This window comes from Xiphophorus hellerii, chromosome 18 (genome assembly GCF_003331165.1).
Source record: "Xiphophorus hellerii strain 12219 chromosome 18, Xiphophorus_hellerii-4.1, whole genome shotgun sequence".
Lineage (NCBI taxonomy): Eukaryota > Metazoa > Chordata > Actinopteri > Cyprinodontiformes > Poeciliidae > Xiphophorus > Xiphophorus hellerii.
The window spans coordinates 5,896,768-5,921,757 of NC_045689.1; the positions used below are offsets into that span (position 1 = coordinate 5,896,768).

At 41.6% G+C, this 24,990-nt stretch overlaps 1 protein-coding gene and 1 long non-coding RNA gene across 2 annotated transcripts; both read left to right on the forward strand.

Annotated features, from left to right (window-relative positions):
* The first annotated feature begins 171 nt into the window (after positions 1 to 171).
* Positions 172 to 24,987, forward strand: LOC116707948 (uncharacterized). The gene is made up of 27 exons (XM_032545656.1): positions 172 to 522; positions 858 to 1,058; positions 1,167 to 1,291; positions 1,362 to 1,455; positions 2,168 to 2,281; positions 2,354 to 2,494; positions 3,349 to 3,532; positions 12,556 to 12,750; positions 12,826 to 13,029; positions 13,207 to 13,304; positions 13,487 to 13,693; positions 14,663 to 14,736; positions 14,812 to 15,099; positions 15,502 to 15,540; positions 15,921 to 16,239; positions 16,774 to 16,948; positions 17,659 to 17,835; positions 17,923 to 18,687; positions 18,763 to 18,860; positions 19,864 to 19,954; positions 20,642 to 20,833; positions 20,913 to 21,034; positions 21,364 to 21,724; positions 21,795 to 21,929; positions 22,939 to 23,429; positions 24,415 to 24,585; positions 24,850 to 24,987. The coding sequence occupies exons 1-27, from the start codon at positions 424 to 426 to the stop codon at positions 24,928 to 24,930; spliced, it is 5,241 nt and encodes a 1,746-aa protein (XP_032401547.1). The 5' UTR covers positions 172 to 423; the 3' UTR covers positions 24,931 to 24,987.
* LOC116737539 (uncharacterized) lies at positions 3,832 to 11,432 on the forward strand. Its single transcript, XR_004342840.1, has 3 exons — positions 3,832 to 3,952; positions 5,095 to 5,099; positions 11,404 to 11,432. It is a non-coding gene; the product is annotated as an uncharacterized LOC116737539 (long non-coding RNA).
* Positions 24,988 to 24,990: the final 3 nt, after the last annotated feature.

The window sequence follows — 24,990 nt, forward strand, 5'->3', positions numbered from 1 at the left end:
CCTCCAATACCATTGGCTGTTAACTTTTTAAGTGCTTCAAAAATGTTGGAATCAAGTTATTGTTATTTTAATGTAATTATAATTTAATAATATATATTTATAAATCAAAAATGGTTGGAAGTAGGAACCAAAGTACTTAAAAGCTAAGGCGGTCAGTTTAAACCACCGGATATGACGTTTGGAACACAAACGGTCGGTTTTGTTCAACGGGTTAGAGTTCTCCAAAAATTGAGCATTTAGCTGTTTTTTCCTTTTATTTATGACATAACTAAGGTTTTATTTCACGCTTTAACCGTCGGACTAGGTTACAATGGTTGCTGCGGCTCGAAAGGAACGGATTTTGGACTCTGAGAGAAGTCATGTTAGCCTAATTAGCATTGAAACTCGCTTTTGTGAAAGTGCCCGGTAGCATTTTTGAGGAAAATGAAGAGAAAAGTGTCGAAATTAAGATTGAGTCCCAACGAAGAGGCTCGTATAATACGTGAGGAGCTTGACAGACGGAGGAAACTACGGATCCAGCAGGTAATGGTTGGTTTTACCAGAAGGTTCTGTCGCTTCAACCCAGATTTCAGTAATTATTCTGTTTTAATCCAGTCAGATTCAATCCAAATAACTGTGCTTTTTTAAAAACACAGATATGAAATGTTAAAAAGTTATCTATTTGAACAAAGAAGCTCTATTTATAAACTGTTCAGCTTGATCCAGAGGAAGCATATGGTAACAGTGGAAAGAAACAACTCCCTTTTCACAAGAAGAACAACCAAACTCAGAAAGAATGGCTGGACCTGGAGTACTTTCTATGTTGAAACTTCGTCCAGAACCAGTTTCTGACATGATGTTGTGCGTTGGATGTCCAGGTGCGGGAGCAGCAGCGGCAAATTGCGCTGCAGATCCGGCGGGAGGTGGAGCAGCGGCGGCAGCAGGAGCTGCGGCAGCTGGAGGAGCAGCTGAGGGAGGACTGGGAGAGGCGTCAGAGGGAGAAGCTGCACACGCTGCAGAGTTTGTATCTGGAGAGCCTGCAGCTCATCGGTCAGAGCCACAGAAGCGCCAAGGAAACCGTGAGCTAGCAGAGGCTTCCTAGCTTAGCAGTGAGAAACACGATGCTGTGGAGCCAGAATGTGGCTAACATAATAAGCTAACGGAAAAGGTTTCCATTTCTGCTTCAGGAAGCTGAGCTGGCAGCTGCTGCTCAGAGAGAGGAGGACCATCATGCTAAAGCAGAGGAGCGTTACTGTGAAGCTCTGAAGGAACTCAAGATCCAAAAAACTAAAGAGCAGGAGAGACAGAAACGGTGAGAGACCTGAAAGCTGTTAAAACATTTGAGTTGGTGCAGAACGATAGCTTCCCTTCTTCATTTATAGATCCATCAATGCGAGGAAGAAAGCGCTGCAGACGGAGAAGGAACGATCAGCTAAAGTGGCCAGACTCCCGCCACCTCCGCCTGATCCCATTCAGGTGCTTTCCCTGCAAAATTCAACCGTTTTCAGATTGTTTTCCTACTCTGGCAGATTTATTTGGTCCAAGTAGCGGTGGCTGACCGGCACTCAAAGTTTTATCACCGTATTTTGTGGAACCATTGCTATGAAACTAAAGCTGTAACTGCAGGGCTCAGCCATCAGTTTGTTTCTTTAGGACACCAGTAAGATGAAGAAGAGTGATTTGCATCACTAAACTGCACACAGTGGCTGCTGTTAATCTTATTTTCACAAGTGACGCACCACTCTTCACTTCCGATACCGTTACAGATATCTGAGGTTTAGCATCAGATATCTGATACAGAAAAACAGCCAAATTAACTTAAAATGTTACTTTTTTAACACAAAGGTAAATGTACCTGGACTACATTCAGTACAATGGGTCAGAAAGTGCAATTAGGAATTCTAAATATAATGTAAAATATCTAGATTTTTCTTCAATATTGAGATAGAAACGGATATCAACATCGGATCAGTGTAGCTCTGGTTTTCACATTTATTGGTGGCGAAAATAGTTAATCAAACAATGCAAACAGTTATGTTTTTATTTAAGCATCATTAGTTGGAATTTATCATGACAACAATAAATGTAAATTCCTCTCATGGTAACAAATTCATCATGATAAATGATGAACGGCGTTGTAAATGCCCAGCTGTGGCTCTGAGTGTTGACTGTCTCTTGTTTGGAGCAGGACATCGATCCCAGGAAGTCCCACATGGTGAAGAGGTCGAATCTGAACGCCTTCGCTACCACTCGCTATCACATGCCAGAGAGCGCCGTGGCGAAGGAGCCGGAGGCGCTGCAGGTCAGAGAGCTGCTTCTGCTTCTGCTTCTGGTTCTGATGTCCGCCAACTCTAAGCTCTGGTCCTCTCTGCAGTCTGATGCCAGACTGGAAGCTGACCTGGAGTCCAGGAGGCTGCAGGAGCTCCAGAGGGAGGAGGACAGGAGGAGAGAGGAGCAGCTGGAGAAGGCCCGGGTCAGAGGGAGGCAGGCCCTGAGGAGGGAGCAGCTGGAGCAGGTAAACCTCCAATCCTGAAACACTGACTCACCACGACAGCTGGACAATAAATGATCCCAGTAATCATCACTATAAACAATGGTAATGTTGTTTTGAGACCATTTTCTAATTGATAATGGCATAATAAAGCAAGTTCACCCTCTCAATAAACGTAAATTTATTGAAGAACAATTAACACTCAAACTGGAAGACATTTTAAATATCTAAAATACAACACATCTGAAAATAACAAAACAAATAACAGAAATAAAAACCAGCCAGTCAGTCCCTTCCTCCCTCCCCTCTCACTGCAGAATGAGAAAGCTGCTGATTTTCAGGTATTTCCAGAGGCAAATAAGATTAGTTTCACATGCAAGTATTGGCCAATCACTGATCCTGCAGAATGAAGGAAATCTGTGCACCACTAGTTTTTATCCAATGCTTTAATCTTGGCAGATTAAAACCTCTTTTTGCATTACATTCTGATGTGCCGTTAGTTTTGGGTCATCCTGATTTTACTTTTTCTTTGTTTTTCTTTTGACTTTTGAATGTTCATCATTTACCTTCTTATTGGAATTTTCCTATATGCAACTTCTCTATGTTCACATTCAGCACTATGTAAAATAAGAAAGAAACTTTTGCTTGGTAGCGATTTTTCTAACAGCCCTTTAGTCTCATTATTCAGTTTGTTGGTTTCTTGCTCTGTTCTTCTTTGCTGTCTTTGGTTTGAAGTCTCCATGTCTCCCACTTTTCTTCTGTTTGTACGTTTTGAATGTTTTTAATGCAGTCGTGTGAACTGTTCTCACATCACCCATCTTCTGTTCAGATGGTAGTTTTTGTGCTGCAGATGTTTTAACTGCAGCCTCTGGTTTCAGGACCGGGAGCGCCTCCTGGTGGAGCTGCAGCACCTGCAGCAGACCGACCTGCTGCGGCGGAGGCAGCAGGTGTCCCGGATGCCACCACAGATCTTCCAGCCTCTCTACCAGAGGCAGGAGGCCAGGGAGGAACTCCAGAGGGAACTGGAGTTCGCCTTCGAGGACATGTACACCGGAGAGAGACGTGAGGGCGACTCGGCTAAGGATTGATTTAGGCCATTTACACACCTGATAGTTCGGTAGACTCGGTTCAAAAACTGTACTCAAGTAAGAATAGCACTACTTCAACATGTTTTCACTAAAGTAAAAGTAAAAAGTAACAAGAAATTACTCAAGTAAGACGTAGAAAGTATTTGGTAAAAAGTCGTCTCATGTACTGAGTAACTGTCAGGTCTATTATACCTATTAGAGACAATTTAAACAAACACAAGAAAGACAAGAGAGTTAGATTCTGTTATACTCGCGAGGAGAGCAGACAGAGATGTGCTTTTGGTCACAAATCTCCAACCGCTCTGCCACACATCTGTCTGTTCCTCTCTTTTATTGATTTTAGGAACCCTGCCACACGGGGTGCTGCAACTCTATGGGGTGGGGTCAAAGCATGGTTGCAGCGCTAATGACATTCACTAATCTAGACACATGTTATCTATACTCTAAATCTTTCTTTCTCCAGGCACGGCGTCGAATAAGACACGTTGCATAGCTTCAAAGCAACGGCTTTGTATCACAAAGAAGCACAGAGCAGAGTTTATTGTCAGGCATGTAAAACTCTGCTGGGAGCAATTAACACCTCTGTCTTGTAGGAAGTCCTGCAGGGCAACAGCTGCTGAGAGTAGCTGTCACCCCTATTTCCCAGGGAAATCTCAGGATAGAATCAAAGTTATTTAACACACAGAAACATTATCTAAATGTAACTACAAGGCTACATGATACAACAAATATTTGATAATTACTAATACAATTTACCTAACATTTCCGCCCTGTTTAACAAATATTTGTTGCACCGCTCATATAACTCCAAAAAACAGTCTCTTCAAATGATTTTCTCTCTAATAAAGGATACATCTGTGCCATCTGGTCCTCCATGGGTGAAATTGCTGTGGTAATGAGACGGTTAAACAAAGAACGCAGGCATAGAACAAAACAACATCCACACAAAGTCAAAATTGCAGCAAAAACTGCAATTGTTACTAAGACAGAGGACACAAGGTTTCTATACTTCCCAAAGGCATCCATCCATGCATCCCACATGGAAGTATCCACTCCAGAGAGTTCCTACATTTTGCCATTAAGGGTGCGTAGCCCTGTAATGGCCTTCGTTAAGCTTCCATCAGCTGCTGTATTGTTTGGTAAAAATGTGCAACATTTTTCTCCAAAAATCATGCACACCCCTCCTTTCTCAGCCAGCAGCATGTCAAGAGCTATGTAGTTCTGAAAAGCCATCAGTGAAGTAGCAGCCAGCTGTTCATGGACTGCCTCGAACCCAGCCTGTGTCCAGCTGTCCAGTCTTTGCACATTGTAATGGATGTAATTTATTCTGTCTACGTTTTTGTCAATCGTGCATCACCAACAAATTGTAGATTCAAAACCAGCCTCAACCTGATCAACTAATTTATATTCATCAGGCACTTCACGAGGGACTCCGATGGCATCGATGCATGTCGGATCAATATCTGTATTTTTCCATGTCACTTCACGTTTCTGTAAGTGTTGCCTCTTCTGAAAAAAAACACTAGACAAAGAGAGTATCAGTTTTTCCGCAGATGTAGGATATACAGATACAGGTAATAACAGAGAAATTAATGCACAAAACCCTGTAATCACCAGCTTCAAAAGACATGTTTCCAAAGTAATATTTTGCCAAAATGTTAAACATATGCAGATCTTCCTCTTAAACCAATCTTATAAAATAGAACTAAACAAACAAAACAAAACAATAAACAAAAGCTTAAAATTTGCTGCAGTTGTACAGTTTACATTTATCATCAAACCAATGAATATCAATGTGAATTAGACAGTCCAGTTTAAATTACTTTTATAGTACAAACTGGATCTTACTGGTTATTTGTCTAAAACATTCAACATGTTTTCCTTAAACAAAATTCAAAAAGTTAGACTTGGAGAAATTATAATGAAACAAATCCAGACATTTTCAAAATATACCAATTTTAACCTAGGTCTTTTACTTGTCGTTGAATTTAAAGTTTTATTCAAAATCGTTTTAAATGGATGTAAATCAAAACAAAAATCAAGTTTAGAAAAATCATTATAATCCCACCTGAGTACTTTTACTGATTAGTGATAACTTTAATCAATAACAGATTCTTCAAAACATTTCTTAAAGCATTCTTGCTCCATTAAATTAATGCTCTGAAAATGGCTAACACAATAATATTTTTAATTTCTATAATTTTTTCCCAAGTTAATTTACCAAAATATGCTTCAGTAATCGCTATAAATTTGTTATCTATTGGTTACAAAATATTTTAGCCCCCTTGTCAGAACATCTTTTAATGGAGAACGACTCAAAACCATTCAAAAGAAACATCTTTCACCAGACCATATCTTTCCTTTCACTTTTTTTATGTGTAACACAGATCAAACATGTTCTTCAAATAAAAAATTTTATTCAAATAATATAAAAGATAAACCTATAACATATTCTCCCCCCAGATGATGCATTACCTGCTAATGCATCACATGTCTACTACTTTAAATAACAATGTTGAGAAAACAGGTTTATGATGTTCCCTGAGAAATTCTATCAAATTCAATGCTGCCTTTTTCCCAAAAGGTAAACTCGTCAAAACAAACAAAACAATTTATGTTAGCATGCTTTAAATCTTCAAGATTACTATTTTCCCAAAACGTTACAGTTTTAAAGCTCCTTATCTCATTTTACTCTTATGATTGTCAGATAATTCATTTTACAAACTCCTCAAAAATTTTCACTAGTGTTTGACAAGGCGTGTTCACCAATTAAAACTCTGTGAAGGTTTTGCATTAACCAGCCAGAGAGACGTTGAAGAAAATTCAAAAACTATAGTCTACAAAGGAAATCCAAAAATGATAAATTGGGCCCAAATTAAAATCAACATAACAAATACAATTCAGTTGTTAACAGAACAAACTCAAACACAAATTGACCTAACAAACAAGACATGAGGGGAACTTAAATAGTGGCTGATCAGACCATTAACACACACTAGCGGTAATTAAACACACAAAAACCTAACAAATACTGGTCAGAATATTACCAAATCTACAAATGAAAGAAGTTAAACTAAAAACCAAATTTCCCCCTCTCTGGGTGAACAAATGGAATGGCCCGCTAAGGAAGTTTGACACCCATATATGGACACCAATCAGCTGGAGCTCATCTGCATGATGAGCAACAGGTCCAGAGGAAACTGATAACTCAAAAGAAAGAAATTAATTTGTTATATTTAACGAATATAAAGAACGGACACTTAAAGTTAACTAAATGAGTGCACAACAAATAGCCAACCAAAAAGTCAGACCAACGAAAACAAATTCAAAAATAAAAATCCAAACTACTCACTACTCAATATATAAAGTAATATTAAAGGAAAACAGTAAATCAGTGTTTGGATGCAAAAAAACTTATATTTAACATTTTCCACATTATTCCTTGCTCACTAAGTATTTACTTGCTTAAACTATTTACACTAAAGAGAAAATGTTTCACTAAATCTAAGCACAATCCTGCCTTATGTAATGATAAAGATCCTCTAAAATTAATTAAATCCTTATATTTTTTGATTTCACAAATTATATTTTAAAGTTCCACTAATCTGAGCAACCTCTATTGTCAGATCACAAAGCAAATCTATAACCCCACCATAAAATCCCTCCCCCACTTCTCGGAGGGGCCGACTTTATGGCAGGAAAGAGAGCCGATAAGGATTTCAAGAGGAACTCCTAATTCTTTATTAGGCTTTTGGCACTCGAATCATCAGATATGTTTTAGTTTCTTCTAGTTTTAAAATTTGAACTTAAAAACCTTTTGTTGTTCCTCTACTGATATTTTGTCAGGAGGTACTTTTAGATGTTGGGAGCGAAAGTGATTTACATCACACCTTCTCGTTCTGTCTTGCTGAGTTACTACAAGTGGGGGTTGCTTCGCACTTAAAAATAGTGGTATGCAAAGAGGCTTCACATGTTAATTAGTTGAATCTAGTGGGGGTAGAAGTTACAGCACAGCTGTAGCTTGTTCTCTACAAAAGTTCCACCAGATCCTCTTTCATTAACCCATAAGTTATTTCTAACTTAATGTTTTCCTTCAACAACAAATTTGTACATTTTAGCAAACTTTGCAAACTTGTTCAGCTCCTAAAAACACTGCAGGGTTGTGGACAATCTTCACCAGTTTCAAACGACCAAACCTCTAATCAGTTTAGCCCCCTGTTTACCTGGGCTTTCCACTGCAGGTCAGTGAGCGTCCCAAGCTTGTCTTCTTTTAGCTACTTTTAAAATGAAATATCCTTTTTGCAATGTACTAAATGTACCCAAGTTGATCTTCTATTTAGTACTCCATTTTTAATCCAAAGATCCTTTTCTTTTTTTTTTTTTTTGTAGGACTTAATTGTTGCATGTCTTTTAGGATCTTTTGTCATATGTTTGATTTTTTTTTTCCATATATAAGACCTTTATTTGTCCCTCCGCTGCTTTTTTTGCCATCTCATCAGCGAAGGCGTTTCCTAGAGACACTTTATCTTTCCCTGTGGTGTGTGCAGCACATTTACAGATTGCTAGTTGTTTTGGTAGCTGCACAGCTTGTAGTAAATCTTTTAATAGGTCTGCATGAGTTACTGGTTTTCCTGTAGAAGTTATCATACCCCTATTTTTCCAGTATTGTGCAAACGTGTGTACTGTTGCAAACGCATATTGACTATCGGTGTAAATCGTCACTTCCTTATCTTTCATTAGTTTACAAGCGGTGGTTAGCGCTATCAATTCTGCAGCCTGAGCTGAATAGTGCGAGGGAAGTTTTTCAGCTTTTAACACTAGTTTTTCAGTCACTACTGCATAACCGGTTTGAGTTTTCCCTTGTACATTTTTCTTTGAGGAACCATCAACAAAAAAGTATTTCACCTTGATCTAATGGTAGATCTTTTAAATCATTTCTACTCTTTGCATTTTGTTCTGCCTGACAATCATGCATTGTACCATCATCTGGGAGAGGTAACAAAGTTGCAGGATTTTAAAATCGTGCATCTTTCAATAGTTAGATGAGGTTGTGATAATAATGTACTCATACAGGAGAGATGCCTCGCAGGCGATAAGAAAGTCATATTTGTTTGTAATAATAGTGCTGAAACTGCATGTGGTACTTTTAATGTTAACGGATGAAACAGTACAATAGGAGCACTAACTTCTACTGCCATAGAAGCAGCAATCACTGCTCTCACACAGGGAGGTTGGGCGCACGCCACACTATCAAGTTTGGAAGAAAAATATGCTATTGGTCTCATTTTATCACCATGTTGCTGAACTAGCACCGAGGTCATATACTGACCTTTGCAATCCACCATCTGGAAAAAATGTTTTTTATAGTCTGGTAAGGCGAGCGCAGCACTTGACACTAGGGCCTGCTTTATTTCACTTAGTGCTGTCTCTGCTGCCTCTGTCCATTCCAAAGAGGAAGACATTTTCAGATCTTTTTCATACATTAGTTTGCTTAAAGGGGCCACAATTTCTGCATAGTTAGGCACCCAGTTTCGACAATAGTTAGTTAATCCTAGAAAAGACATCATCTGTGTTTTGGGTTTTTTTTTTTATTTTTTTTTTTTTTAGTTTATTTAAACAGAGTTACATGCGGGGAGGTCCACGTTCTATATACCAGAATCGTGGACGCTGCTCCATCTTCCCCTACATTTGGATTTGCTAACTGTATCATAGGATAAAGATCAGTCGTGTGTGGCTGACTATTTGGCTCTTCTAAAAGGGCAACATGGGGGAGGGAGAAAAGTTTCTCCCCAGTTCTTAGACCACTTAAAGTTTGCTTTTTTGTGATCTAGTGTTAGACCCCTCACTACCTTTCTCCTCATAGTGTGGGGGTGCGGGCAAGTCGGGGTATAGTTTTGCATTTTGTACTATTTGTTCCTCCCCTTCTGTTTTGTTATGTTGGTATTTGGTAATTTCAGCTACTTCCCCTCCCCCTCCTGCTGCTCGACTGCCTGTTAACCGCTATGTGCCCATCAGTGGTTGGAATCAAAACTAATCCTAGCTACATAAGGCCATCCCTGCATGAAAAGTGTTATTTCTGGTCTTACACTGTCCATAGATAATAAATCCTGTAGATTTAAATTGGACTTCTTCACTCTCTAAACTTTCTGATTCTAGTCATGCTGACTGATCTATGTATTTTTCTGGGCAATATCTGGCTATGTGCCCTTCTTTCCCACAACACCAACATCCTCCTAAATTTTTCTGTCTGAAGTTGTTTTGTCTGTAGTGCCCTCTTCCCAATCTCCCTCTCTGTCCTCTGGGGTTCTGACCTCTACCCCTAAATCTTCCTCTTCCTCTCCTGTCGTGATATAATATTTGCTCCTCATCTGGGAAAAAGGCTCCTGAAACCTTTGTCTGTTCTTTTGAGACCTTTTCTACGTGTATAGCGTGGTTAATGCATCCATCTAAAATCCCAGTTTTCAATCCTATGTAATGTTGATGTATTCTCAGGCTGTATTCATCAAACGATTCTTCCTCCTCTTCTCTTTTTTGTGCTAATTCCAACCAAAATTTTACATCCTCATACCCTTCTTTGCGCATTTTCTTTGGGTTTGACTTTGTTTTTTGCGTTATTTCATCCTGCAGTACTGTTAGTTTCTGTGAGTTTAGACGGCCGTCAAAGTTATAGTTTGTTATCCATTTATCTAAATGTTTTATTTTATGCGGATCCTGATTTTCAACATATTTCCAGTCATTTGATTTTAAACTGGCTGTCGGCTTAATTTTACTTAGACTCTTCCCCATTTTTTATTTTTTTTTATTTTTTTTTATAAAAATCTACGTTTTTATAAAATTTTGTCCAGTTTTTCGACTCCTAGGGAATCCTATAAACTGGAGATCTCTTCAGTAGGCCAGCAATTAAAAATACCTGTAGTGGTAACCCCCGCTTCAACTCTTTCGAGTGGGAGGTTCTTACCTCTGCATCCAAGACAGGTTTGCTGGTTACAACCCTACTGTTTTTATATGAGATAAAACACCAAGCGGTATTTATATCTCCAATCACACTCACAATCATACGTTTGTTGCGGAACTTAAGCGCCTGCTCCGCCGGACTCCGCCATCCGTTCCAATTACAATTTTAATGCCTGATTTAAATATTTTTATTATTGATTAAATTTTATTATTATATATCGAATTGAGGAAATTTTATTATTTTTATTTTTATCGGCTAATTGATTTAAATTTTATTATTTTTATTTTTTATCTTCCAATTTATGAAATTTTACTGCAGGTTTATACTAGGCTCCGTGCGCCTTTTCCACGAAATTTTTACGTAAGGACTTCGGACGCCCTTCACGGATTCAGTGTTATTTTTACCTGTTAGAGTCTAGAATTTACAGGGTTTTCTTATTCGCGCAATGACCCTCAGTCATTCGCCACATATTTAAACAAGAATCCACTCACCCTCTGTCTTCCCCTCAGAGCCGTCAACCGTAAGATCCCAGCAGGCAGGCAGAGCGCCAGCCCTTGAACAGGTTCTGATAAGCTTCCACTAGGAAACTTGCCGTGCGCACGGTCTTTACTGGGGTCCACCATGCCCGCTGGAATCCTTCCGGTATTTTGGCATCCGGCTCGAAGGACCAAATAATGTCAGGTCTATTATACCTATTAGAGACAATTTAAACAAACACAAGAAAGACAAGAGAGTTAGATTCTGTTATACTCGCGAGGAGAGCAGACAGAGATGTGCTTTTGGTCACAAATCTCCAACCGCTCTGCCACACATCTGTCTGTTCCTCTCTTTTATTGATTTTAGGAACCCTGCCACACGGGGCGCTGCAACTCTATGGGGTGGGGTCAAAGCATGGTTGCAGCGCTAATGACATTCACTAATCTAGACACATGTTATCTATACTCTAAATCTTTCTTTCTCCAGGCACGGCGTCGAATAAGACACGTTGCATAGCTTCAAAGCAACGGCTTTGTATCACAAAGAAGCACAGAGCAGAGTTTATTGTCAGGCATGTAAAACTCTGCTGGGAGCAATTAACACCTCTGTCTTGTAGGAAGTCCTGCAGGGCAACAGCTGCTGAGAGTAGCTGTCACCCCTATTTCCCAGGGAAATCTCAGGATAGAATCAAAGTTATTTAACACACAGAAACATTATCTAAATGTAACTACAAGGCTACATGATACAACAAATATTTGATAATTACTAATACAATTTACCTAACAGTAACTGATCAAATTATCAATCATTTAAGATTTAAAAATTATATCAGACAAACCAAAATATAAAATTAATTGGAAATTTTGGTATTTTAAGGACAAAAATGCCAATAATTCTTATAAGTAAAAAAAAAAACTAATAAAATCAGGCAAACATTTTTTCAAATCAGTTTCTTTCAATAAAAAAACTCATAAAACTTGAACAGAAACTGCAGGTGTCTGTCTGGTGAATTTTTGGTTAAAAAATGTTTGTTTTTCATCCAGTAGGTAGAAAATCCAGACATTTTTCTCGTATAATAGAAGCAATTCTTCAAAATAAAATTACTCAAGTAAGTTAAAAAAGATAAGCTTAACCATCTCCTAAAGTAACAAATACTCCTAAAGCCAAATGTTTTCAACAAAAACAGGGCGGCGTCAGATTTTAGTGGATGTAGGAATTTCCTTTTGTCTTTGGCTAAAGACCACAAGTCATATCTCCTGCTAACGCTAGGTTAGCATGTTTGTTTTGTGGTTATATTTACCCAGAATGCCCTGCGCTGTAGTCCACTTCCTGCTTTGGTCTGCTGAGTTCACATATGCATTCAAACCGCACCGGTGTTCACTTCAGCCGAACCCAGACTGAAGTTTGTAGGTGGACCAGAGTTAGCTTAGCATTCACACCTCACCAACCGAACCGGATTTTCTGGCCAACCGGACTGGAGATGGATTAAAGCGGAATAGATGGGGCGGGTGTGAACGCATCCTTAGTCCTGAGCCTCTCTGCATCTCAGTCGTTTCTCTTCTCAGGGGTAAAAGGTGACCTGGTGGTCCAGCTGGTACCGGAGCCTCTCCCAACCTCATCCAGCACCGGCCAGGATCTGGATCTGGACCCGGATCAGGACCTGGATGTCACTGTGGATGAAAACGCCGAACCTGAAGCAGAAAATATTCAGAATGACTTTGGGGATGAAGTTGAAGGCAGAGAGCAGGAAGCAGCAGATGGTGAACAAAGTTTTGACTAAACACTCCCTTCATCTCATGTCTGCGTCTCGTTTCACATCAAACTCTCTCCCGCAGGCGCAACTCCTCCCAGACTGGTGCTCCGGAAACTCCTGGATCGGATCCGGTGCCAAAGAACCGACTGGATCAACGGCAGCAGCCGGGTTCCTGCAGCAGATTCTCCGTCCGTCGACACAGAGCTGATCCCAGAGCGAGACATGAGCATCGAAACCGGATCTCTGACCCCCGAGACGCTCAGTGAACCTGGCGTCCCTGCACCGAGTGCGTCTCTGTTTGCTTTGTCTCCATAGCAACGATGAACTGTCAGTTTGATGCTCTCATGACAATAATCGTTTACATCATTTTCTGAAATCAGAATTATTTAGGTGCTTTTCTCCAACATTAATGTTTCTATTTTTAACTGTTTGTGTTTTTTGTGTGTTTGTTTGACTCATGCAGCTGTGGAACCAGCAGAACCGCCACCAGCAGCAGAACGTTCACTTCCTGCCAATTTTCTGAGCAGAATCCAGGAAGCTGAAGAAGAACGGAAGAAGCGGGTGAGAGAAACGGTTAAAATGTCTTATTGTTGGCCTGTCATGGTGTCAAATTCTCCCAGAAATGAAGTAAATGAGAATGTTGCTGTTTTGAGACCATTTTTAAGTCCTATAATGATAATGTGTTGACTTATAGAACGGAGGCTCATATTTTGAAAGTTTTCACCATTTTGTTTGTTTGAAAGGAAGCAGAGCTGGAGGTGGAGAAACAGCAGCAGCTTGCTCTCCTCCAGGAACTGGAGGAGCAAAAAGCCGAGCTGGAGCAGATGCTGCAGGAGGCTCAGAGGGAGAGGGAGCAGCTGAGAGCTGCTGCCCAGCAGGAGGCGCTGCTCCTCCAACCACAGGTTCCTGTCCAGGACCGCTCCCCGATCAGCTTAACCTCTGAGGAAGAAGTAGGTCCAGCATGTTTGAACAGGATGTTGGTGGAATTACTGCAGCAGATTCTATTAAATATGTAAAGTGTGGATAGCATGAACATGAAATGCTCCCCCCTCAGGTTATGTTTTCACATTTCAATTAGTCACTTGAATTTCAGGATGTCAGCCATTTTTCTTTTTTTGTTCCTTTACACCAGATATTGCCATAAATTGCGACACATTTTCATGCCTTGGCTGAATTTATGTCACATCATGTTTTCCACTTTAAGGTAATAAAATAAAATCTGATTCCAAACCTGAAAACGGGACTTTGCTGTTTGCGAGTGCCACACCAGTCATCAGCTGGGAGGAAACGATGAGAAACACAGACCAAAACACAGTTGTCTTCATTGTTAGCATTAGCTCCTGCTATTTATTTTATTTATTTATTTAGCAGTTTTGTGTTAGCTTCTGCTAATTTTAATGTGTTTAGATGTTTAGAATTAGCATAACAAAGATTCTTGTTTAGTGAATTAGAGCTCAATGATCCTAACTTTTTGGTTAGCCGTGCTCAACACTAGCAACATCTACTGTCGAGTTTAGGGCAACAATGGTGGCCATTTTGAGAAATGTCCACCGGGATCAAGAAAATGTTTACGATTCCCACGGTTCTAAATATGTGGGCTATAATTTAGCACCAAATACATTCATCTACTTGCCGATTTTAGTTCAGAAGTTAATTTTCCTTGACGACTATAGTGGCCATCTTGAAAAAAATTATTAGGAAAAATGATTTATATGAGACCAATTGGCAATTATGTATGATTTGACATGAAGAGTATTTACATGTAATAAATATTCGCAAAAATATATTTTTTCTCAACGTCCATCTTGAAATTTTTATTGGCTGACATTTATTTCCTAAAAAGCAAACTCCTGAGAATGTCTGCATATAACTGACATATTCAGTTATCTGCTGCAGTGGTAACTTCCTGTTTCCTGCAGGCGGTGGCTGCAGAGGAAGGCGTGTCCACCAGGAGGCTCAGACAGTACCAGCAGCGCCTGCTGGAGCAGAACAGGTGCGTATCGTTTCTCCTTCAGCTCCTTCTGAAGCGCCGCTCCGTCAGCCCGACTGAACGAAGGCGATCTTTCAGGATTCACCAGAGATCCGTGGAAGTGGCCCGGCAGCGGCTGGAGGAATACCAGCGAGCTCTCCGGATCCGCCACAACCTGACCGCCACCGCCTTGCTGAGGCCTCCCGTTCACCCTGCGTTCCTCGCTCCCCCGTCTGAAAGTCACCCAGCGACATCCTCGGTGCCTTCAGGCGTGTCACTTCCTGCTTTCAGCAGCAGCGCCGGCTCCAGCGTACCGTCGGATCCGTCCATTACGAACCGGTTCAGCTCACTGAGACCAGACGCTGCTTCGCTCGCCGACAGCCAGAGGTGGGCAGAGAATCCAAAAACTGTTCTCAGCTGAGAGTAGAAATACCTTATATTTTGATCCATCTGATGATGTAATTTTTAAGTATTAAATGATTGATAAATTGATCAGTTACTCAGTACTTGAGTAGATTTTTTACCTGTTTTTTTTTTTTTTTTTTTACTTGAGTAAAAATGTGTTAAAGTAATATTTTATTATTTTTAGTATAATAAAAATGTTATTATTTTAAAGAACAGAATGAAAAGAATTCATATAAATAACATAATTACAAAATAAAAACACTTTTATTTTGTATTTTTTTCCAAAATCAGTTTCTTTCAATAAAAAACTGACGAAACATTAACAGAAACTCCAGGTTTGTGTCTGGTGACTTTCTGGTTAAAACATGTTTGTTTTTCATTCAGTGGGAAGAAAATCCAGAAATCTGAAATACCTCATAATCAGTTGGGTAGTAACTATTCATATTTACTTGAGTAACTTTTTGAAAACTGTATTTTTAATACTCTGTATTTTTTACTTGAGTAATTTTATTAATCAAATGATTGATAATTTGATCAGTTACTCGATACTTTTTGCCAAATACTTTTTTACTCTGATTTAATTTTCTGAATGGCTACTTTTTACTTTTGCTTGAGTAAAATTATGTTAAAGTAGTTCTACTCTTACTCAAGTTCAGTTTTTGGATTCTCTGCCCAGATCTGTTCATAATAAAATTACTCAAGTAAAAGTAAAAAGTGTAGTAAAAATACCCTTAAAAGTGCATTATTTCAAAAAAAAGTTACCCAAGTAAATGTAACTAGTTACAATCCATATCTGCTGGCAGCATAATGGAGCGAGTAGCGAAGCACCTGCCGGACAGACCGAGAGCTTCGCCGGTCGCTGCAGGGCCGTACGAACCCGACGCCGCACGCGGGTCAGCCAGCACCTCGGCCACCTTTGACCCGATGACCCTGACCTCCAGAGAGGCGGACCGCAGGAGACGGGAGCTGCAGGAGGCCCAGAGACGGGTGGTGGAGCAGAGGGCGGCGCTGACGCTGCAGAAGGAGCAGCAAGAGGAGGAGAGGCGCAGAGCGGAGGAGGAGCTGCAGCACATGAGGAGGCAGAAGGAGGCGCTGCAGGCTCTGATCGACGCCGATAGACGAGTCAGTGGCTTCAGCAATCAATGGCATAATCACAACTAATTCAGTGATTGATTAACTGGAGTTGAAAGACTCAAAAAAGACAGTTTGTTGAAAAAAACATTCAGAGCAGTGATTAAACCAAACCTGTATAAAAACATTTTGCATTAAGATAAAAAAAAATCTTTGTGTGTAAATATGTTCAACCTGGAACATATTGCAGCTTTAGCTTGAAATTCTGTAAATATTAAGCAACTTTTACTGTCTAATTAGTGAATCAAAATAATAATAATCAGCAGATCAGCCTTACACTGTATTGATGTTAATCCATCAGAAAGGATTATTAGGATTATTTTAGCTGCAGATGGATCCTTTGCTGCTACAAATGATCAGGTGTTTACTGGAGAAATACTATGTTGCTGCATTTAGGCAGTAAAATGTTTATTTTCTAATTTAAGAAAGAAATTGTATTACTTGTTTAGTTTATTTCTAATATTGTATGAAAATATGCAGGATTTGTTCCGTTTAGTCTGAGTGAGGTTTTCTGGTCGCCTGCAGAGCGGTTCCGATTCTCCCAGTGAAGCTTCGGACCCACAGGAGGCCGAGCGGAAACGGCTGCAGCTGCTGGCGACTCTGCTGAGAGCCATCGAAGAGTCGAATGGAGGAAGTCTGTCCCACTTAGAGGAGCCGGAGGACGGAGACGACTCCCTTCAGCCCGATCTTAGAGGAAGAGGTATCTGCCGAGGTCCTCCGGCTCGCAAAGTCAGTTTTTTAAACTTTATACAGAAGAGTTCATCATCTCCTTTTTAAGGCTGCAAAAGCCTTTAAATATGGACAGATTTTCCGTATCATATTTAATCTGATATTTAATTTTGTCTTTGAACTTCTGTTCATTTAGGGCTGCACAGATTAAGATTTTCTGATCTTTGGCCAGTACCGATTTGTTTTTTTGTTTTGTGATAACTGACATGTCAGGTGTTATAAAGTCACAATTCACCTTCAACCTTTACTGTTTTCTTCAGATCAGTCAAATATGTTCAAACCACAAACTGTGGACAGACTTGATATAAAATGTGTTGCCCTGATCCGAGGTGTGTGTGTGTGTGTGTGTGGTAACAGATGTACTAATGGTGAATTAGTCATGAAATGCATACAACATTCTGCACAATTTCACCATGACTCTCAAGAAGATCAATAACTTCTTCACATTATAAAGAGTCTGTAGCTCCAACATCCAAGACTGGATTTGAAATTTAATTCTGAAAGACCTTCATATCTTAACTCTATTATTATTTACGTTTTTTTCTGCGTAATTTAACTCCTGGTAGCTCCCCGCATTACAGCATGACACAGATCAACAAAGTCAGCGTTGTTGATCTGTGTCATTTATCCAAGTTTAATTGTTTTAAAATATGTTCTGTTCTTTCTGCTTTCCTTTCGAAGCTCCTCTGGTTCCAAGCGTCGTTCCTCCAGAACCTTCTGGACTCCTCCATCCTCCACGGAATCAGAAGCCTCCAGTGACGCGGGTCAAACTGGGTTTCAAGTGGATGATTCCTCAACAACATGAGCTCAGCGCCATCCAAGAGGTGGAGACTCCGGTCAACATGAGTCGGGTTACAGGTCCGCTTCCACACCTTTGGTTCCAGACCCGTTTCGTCCAGTTTTTAAACCAAGAGAAGCTCCTGATGATGATTCTTGTCTTTTCAGGCTGTAGACCCAATTCTGCTGAACGGCGGCTTGTCTTTTCTGGTCCAGAAGACGACGATCCTTCACACCTGCAGGAAGGTTCAGGATTTTTCTCCACGGCTGACAGGTCTGCGCGGTCTGTGTCTGTCTCCAGCTGTAGACCCGATTCTGCTGGGAGACTGGTCGCCTTTTCAGGCCCAGAAGATGACATTCCTTCAATCCCGGCAGACTACAACCTGCGGTGTCGTTCTGCCAAGAGACGGGTCGTCTTTTCAGACACTGAAGGCGACATGCGTGCCCGCTCAGCAGACGGTAATCTGCAGGATTCAGTACATGACACCAGACAGTCTGGGTCTGTCTCCAGCTGTAGAAAAGACTCTGCTGGGAGACGGGTTCTCTTTTCAGGTCCAGAAGACGACGTTCCTTCACGCCTATCAGATGTTAACCTGCAGGATTCTTCTACCAAGACACGGGTCGTTTCTTCAGGCCCAGAAAATGACTTTCCTTTATGGCCTGCAGACTTTAGTCTGGAGGATGATTCTGTATCTTTATCCACGTCTGACAGGACTGCGCAGTCTCTGTCCGTCTCCAGCTTTAGAGCGGATTCTGCTGGGAGACGGGTCGTCTTTTCAGGTCCAGAAGACGCCGTTCCTTCACTCCCAGCAGAAGTTAATCTGCAGGATGGTTCTGTTGAGAGCCGGGTCGGGTCGGAGACCTCCTGCCGTCTTCCCTGGAGGGAGCGACTGCTGTCTGGAGCAGCAACAACTCCAGAGTCGTCTGATTCCGGTACGGATGCACAGGAATCGACCTCTGCTGAGGGAGAAGATGTAAAACTGCAGTGATGCATTCCTGTTTTTCTAGATTCAGCCATGAAAGCGACGTCACCGCCTTGTTCTGATTCTGGAAGAGGAGCCGACTCGCCCGGTCCTGCAGCTCTGAGCTCCAGATTCCCCTCAGAGGTAACCGTGCCAATCAAACCGCGCAGTCTGTGTGCTTCTACTGACAATCAGACGGATTTAACTTCATATCTGGACTTTTTTCTGTCTGTGAATCCCCTCTGAGGTCCACCGGCTGTGGATCAATGATGAAATCTAGCCAAATCTGAGCGGAGGCAGACAATGCCTCGGCCTCTGATTACGCTGGAGAAGCTTCTGTGAGTGTGTGCGTTGTTGTTGTTGGGTGTTTGTGTGTGTGTGAGTTGTTGTTGGGTGTTTGTGTGTGTGTGAGTTGTTGTTGGGTGTGTATGTGTGTGTTGTTGTTGTTGGGTGTGTATGTGTTCTGTGTTTCTGTGTACTGAGCGATGATGTGAAACGTCTGAACCTGAAGCGTGTCCATTAAACACGTTTTCATGAGGGTTTCTACACTTGAACTGAGCTCAGTCCTTTAGTTCTGATCCTAAAATATCAGAAGTTTTATTGGTTCTGTTGGACCTCAGCACAGCATTCAACACCGCTATAGCTGGGTCCGACTCTGGGAGCAGTCCGATACCAAACCACAGTTTCACCTAAAGTAACAGTAAGTCATCGGAACAGAGGAAAATCCTCCAGGCTCAATCCTCCTATTTAATACTTACCTGCTCTCACTGGCTCAGGTTATAACAAGAAGATTAGTTACCATAGCTACGCAGATGATGCACAGCGAACGGAACCGGAACCAAACATGGAGAAGCATCATTCAGCCTCTGTGCACCACAAACCTGGAACAAAGTTCCAGAAAACTGAAAAACATCCGAAACACAGAGTTCCTTTAAATCCAGACTAAGACCCTGTCTGTTTAGTTTCCTTTGATTAGTAATAACTGGAACGTCATTTATTTTAGTCCAACTTTTCATGACTTCTCTTGATTTTGCCACTGGAATGTTTTTGTTGTTTGTTTTTTTTGTAACTTAAATGACTTTAAACCGTCTTGTTGCTGAAATGTGCATTACGAACAAACTTGAGTGAGTCTTCAGTTTTGTCTCAGGCTCTCTGCAGGTTCGCCGGTTCCGACTGCCTCTCCTCCACCACCATCTCCAGCGGCAGCTACGTCTCCACCGACCCGGAACAAAATGTCGGTGAGTGTCAGCCGGACCTTCACAACGACCTGAAACCCGTCAAGATCGACTTAAAACAGAAACATCGGCTCTTATTATCCTAATTAAAACCTGTAATTAGGCTTTTATTTTATTATGACTTATTCCATTAACTATGACTAGGCCTGTCTCAATTTCTATTTGCGTGATTCATTGTTTTTGTCTTTCTACCAAAAACTGGATGATAAGTTTTCAGTCTGGTGTTTTGGTCTCAACAAGCCTTTATTTTGGAGGATAATTTAGTTTACCAAAGCTTTATAACTAGTTTTATTGGTTGTTTCTGTGTTATTTATTTTGGATATTTAAAATGTCTTCCAGTTCCAGTGTTAAATGTTCGCTAGAATTTAAAGTTTATTGATTTTTGGGAATGAGTTCTTATTATTATGTCATTATTATTATATTACTTTAAAATGATCTCAAAACAACAATATTATTATTTATGGCAATAACTTATGGGACAATTTATCATCCAGCAAAATGTATTATTGTGACTAATTATGACTTTAAGGCTCAAAATTACTTATTTTAATTATGACTTTTTTGTTGTTAATTATGAATAAAACTAATTATGGCTTTTATTCTGGTAATTATGATTTCCTGTTGGGCTTTTATTTTTCAGCAGAAAATGTGCCTAAGGTTTAAAAATGATTGCCAGCTTCCTGTTTTCAGCAGACGACCCTCGGCTCTTCAACCCAACTGGACCGGGTTCTGGTGGCGTTTCCTGTGCAGGTTTTCGGGACTCGTCCGTCCCCGCCGGTCCGCCTGTAGACTCGGTGTTTAACGACAGCGTTATCCAGCGCATCATTGATAAATACACCAGAGAGCTTGACGTCTCGCTCAGCGCTGCAGGAACAACTACAGGTCCAGATCCAGTTCCCTCTCTGCCCGCCTCCGGCCCGGTTCACGTCTAGAACGATAAAAACTCTCCTGTTGATCTCAGACAGCGACGCTCTGGAGGAGTCCGGCTCTTCGCTCTCTCAGCCGTCCAGGATGGAGGATGAGACCTCGGCTCGTCGTCGGGACGTCCGGCGCCACCCAACGGCCGGTCAGGACCCGAACCCGGTCAGTCACTCATCCATTCAACCAGGTTCAGATCAATCAGAAGATCTGATCCGTTGATCTGATAAATCAGCTACATGTAATCAGAGCATCAGAGACCAACTTCCTTCTTCACCAGATGGAAACAAGATGGAGGCGTCGGATTTTAGCGGTTGGAGGATTTCTCTCTAGTCTTTGGCTGAAGACCAGGTGCCATTTCTGCTGCTAGTGCTAGGCTAGCACATTAGCTTAGGTTTTATTTACCCAGAATGCCCTGCGCTCTAGTCCACTTCCTGCTCCTGAAGCGGTCTCCGGTCCTCTTCGATGAATCTGAGCGTTTCTGCTGTTTTCAGGAGCAGACGACCCCGGGTCATCCCGCCCTGGAGCGTTTCTGTCCTGTTGACCCGGAGCAGAACCCGTCCTGCTTGCCTCCAGAGAGGCTTTCGGTTCTGGAGCGGTTGGTCGGCCAGCCATCGGCTCACTCCTCCATGATCGGTGCCAGGCCCGGTCCGCCGGATCGGAGCGGCTGGGACTCCACTCTGAGTCGGATGATCGGCCGCCTGTCCCAACAGTCCGACTCTCCGGGTCCGGGTTTCTGCGCTGGTCATGACACGTCGGAACGGTCCTGGTCGGATGAGCTACTGGAGGAGATCCGGATGAGGGTTCTGGTCGGAGAGCTGCAGGTCTCTGCCAATCAGCACAGTGAAAGCTCCGGTATGCGTTTTATTGTGGATAATTTCTGGTTTTTAAGTTAAAGATCATTTAAATTAATGACCGAATTCAGGTGAACGAAGTTCTGCAGCTGAGTCCAGAGAACCATCAGGACTGCAGCGTTGCCTGGCTGGAAGTCCGCCCGCCTCGAACCCGGTGCTGCAGAACCGAGCCGGTCTGGAGGACCTGGACCCTCACGGCGCCGACGGTGAGAGAAAACATCAGGAGCCGTTTCTCATTTGAACCCGATTCCTGTCATTTGGTAGTCTGGGTTCCCTTGGTTTATCATCAGCCTGGCGGGCCGCCAGGATTAACCGGCTCCCACCAGGACAAACGGTTATTTATTTAAAATATTGTTTTTATTTACCAGCAATAGCAAAGACGGATTAAAGGAGCAGTTTTATGTAAAATCGACTTTTATAAGCTTTCCATATTATTTTAATGTTAATCCCAAACAAAAATATTTGGTGCTTTGATTCTTTAAAGGATTTCTCAAACACGCATGAGTCTCCATGGCAACCATGCAGTTGGGTGGACCTAGCCCCGCCTTCAATGCGCAGCTCTTCCTCAGAGCTGCAGTTTCCAAACTTCTGCCTCACAGAGCAGCCCTGAAACTGAGATCCTTCAGACTAGCCAGAAGCAATTAGCAAACATAGCAGTTCTCATCATAGGAGCTACTTCTTAGTTCAACGCTGGTAGAAAACGTTAAAGGGTTAATAGAGGAGCCGTGTTGGGGTGACTTCCTGAAGACGTAGCTTCAGAAAGAGCAGAAGATTTTATGACTTTAAAACCTGATTCTGGGTCAGAACTAAAACCTGATGGAGAGACGACAAATCCCATCTCCACCAGGAAAACCATGAGATCAGAGACAGAGTTGATCTGGTCATGATATTTTAGCAACTGATTGATAAATAGAGAGCAAAAGGTGATTAAAAGGATATTTTTTCTGAATTTTATCCACGTGAAGCTAAAACTGGGAGAGCAGATTCATTTTTATCTTAATATATTTTTTGCACACTTTGTTTAATCACTGCTCTGTGTTGTTTTAGCAAATTGCCTTTTTGAGTCTGTTCTCTCCAGATATCTATTAATTGATTACAGAAATAATCAACTAATTTAATAATCGATTAATCACAGTTAATTGTTTTAGTCCTATATTTTTTGTTCTTCAAAAATAAAGTTGGACTGAAACGACTCGTCTTTCTCTCTCCACTCAGATTCGTTTCACCTGCTGCAACCAGAAATCACCCACAACGAAACCGCTGAGCCCTCTGTGACCTTTCACCTTCCTGACCTCAACACCTCTGACGATCCGTCGCTGGAGCAGCTGAGAGTGGAGGAGCCGCACCGCAGAGAAGTTCAGGAGTCCTTCTCCCGGCTCGTCATCTCCGAGTGCGTCCAGCAGGACTCTGTCCTGATGTCGTCCCCTGCCCTGAGGACGCCGCCCCGCATGTCCCCTGCCCCAAGGACGCCGCCCTGCGTGTCTCCCGCCCCGGGGACGCCGCCCTGCGTGTCTCCCGCCCCGGGGACGCCGCTCCGCGTGTCCCCCGCCCCGGGGACGCCGCCACACGTGTCCCCCGCCCCGAGGACTCCGCCCTGTGGTTTCGGGGAAGCGTCCGCTCTCGGCTCGTCGGAGACAAAATCCTCCAGAGTTTCCGTCCCAGTCTGTGAACGTCAGGAGGTTTTCTCCACCTCAGAAATCACACCGGTATGTTTTCATCTGACTGACGTAGAAAACAAGAATCATTTTAAGGTTCGTTCAGGTGCCGATAATCTAAGACATCAGATAATTTAAAGTTTTGTGGAAAAACGAGATGAATAGAAGCAGCAGCTAGCGTAGCGCTGTGTGTTATGCAGAGCTGGGGAGTAACTACTTACATTTACTTGAGTAAGGTTTTGGGGGGAAAAATTACTTTTAGACGTATTTTTAGCATGCTGTACTTTTTACTCTTGACTAATTTTATTATGAAGTATTTTTACTCTGTCTTGAGTAAAATTTCTGGATTTTTTTCCCACTGAATGAAAAACAAACACGTCTTAACCAGAAATTCACACTTAACAGACACACAGCGGCAGCTTCTGTTAAAGTTTCATCAGTTTTTTATTGAAAGAAACTGATTTAGAAACATTTTCTTTTGCCTGATTTTATTTTTTGTGACTTGAATAAATTATAATTTTTGTCCTTAAAAATAATTCCACTAAACTTTATATTTTGGTGTTTGTTAAATATTAAATACTTGATAATTTTATCAGTTGCTCAGTACTTGAGTAGTCTCCTTATCAGATACTTTGAGTAATTTCTTGCTACTTTTTATTTTTACTTGAGTAAAAATACTTTGAAGTCGTGCTGCTCATAGTGGCAACAATCGTTGCCATGCTTACATTTACTCTTCTGATGGTTAAAAGATTCATGCAGGGATAAAATTCTCCTTATTCATCAGGAGGAGCCCCTTTATAGAACATCTGTACAAAAAGCTAGATAGCTTCAGCAGCTATTAGCATCTAGTTAGCAGTAGCCGCAAATGGCTTGAATCACAGAAGGCAGCGAACATGTATGCGCACGACTCAAAGTTTTGCAACAAGTCTGGCAACAATTGTTGCCCACAAGATAGAAAGTTTGTACATCCCGCTTTAACCGAACCGTCTTAGTTCCCCCTGCTGGATCTGAACCGGGTTGATTTCTGGTTCTGTAGGAGTCGGACGAGGAGAGGGGCATCCTGGAGCAGTCTCAGATCACGTTGGTGAGTCTGACGGACACGACGCTCCAGGACGCGGTCGCCACGGACGACGAGGGACTGCAGGACAGCGACGGTGCTGACAGCATCGCAGATGGACAGGAAACCATGGAAACGGAGCCAACAGAGGTTCATGCATCTCAGCTTTATATCAAAGCTGCAGTAACTTTAATAAAAAATGTTTTTTACATGTTTGTTAAACTTATCACCAGAAAAATACTGAATATTAATGAACATTGTAGACAGAAAAAAATTAAATCAGTCTCAGAAATGTTCTTGAAAAAAATTCAAAATTTGTGTTTCAAAAGTAAAATATTTGGAAGAAAAACGTCACAATATGGTGACAGTTTGAACAAATAAACATTTTTATAACCTGCAAACTTTGTCCACCAGGGGGCTGAATCCACGTTGGCTCATCAGACGCCATCAGGTACAGACAGACCACCTGCTCGGGTCAATCAAAGCGTCATGTGAGGCGTTAAAGCCGCCATCTTGATTATGGCCGCCATCTTGTTGGTCCCCGTGTCCAGCGTC

Bases quoted from the DNA above. Each gene is read 5' to 3' on its own strand.
- LOC116707948 (XM_032545656.1), top strand. From the start codon at position 424: ATGAAGAGAAAAGTGTCGAAATTAAGATTGAGTCCCAACGAAGAGGCT. The intron at 2,282-2,353 runs GTCAGAGAGCTG...TCCTCTCTGCAG, and splicing joins AGGAGCCGGAGGCGCTGCAG to TCTGATGCCAGACTGGAAGC. The intron at 3,533-12,555 runs GTGAGGGCGACT...TTCTCTTCTCAG, and splicing joins CATGTACACCGGAGAGAGAC to GGGTAAAAGGTGACCTGGTG.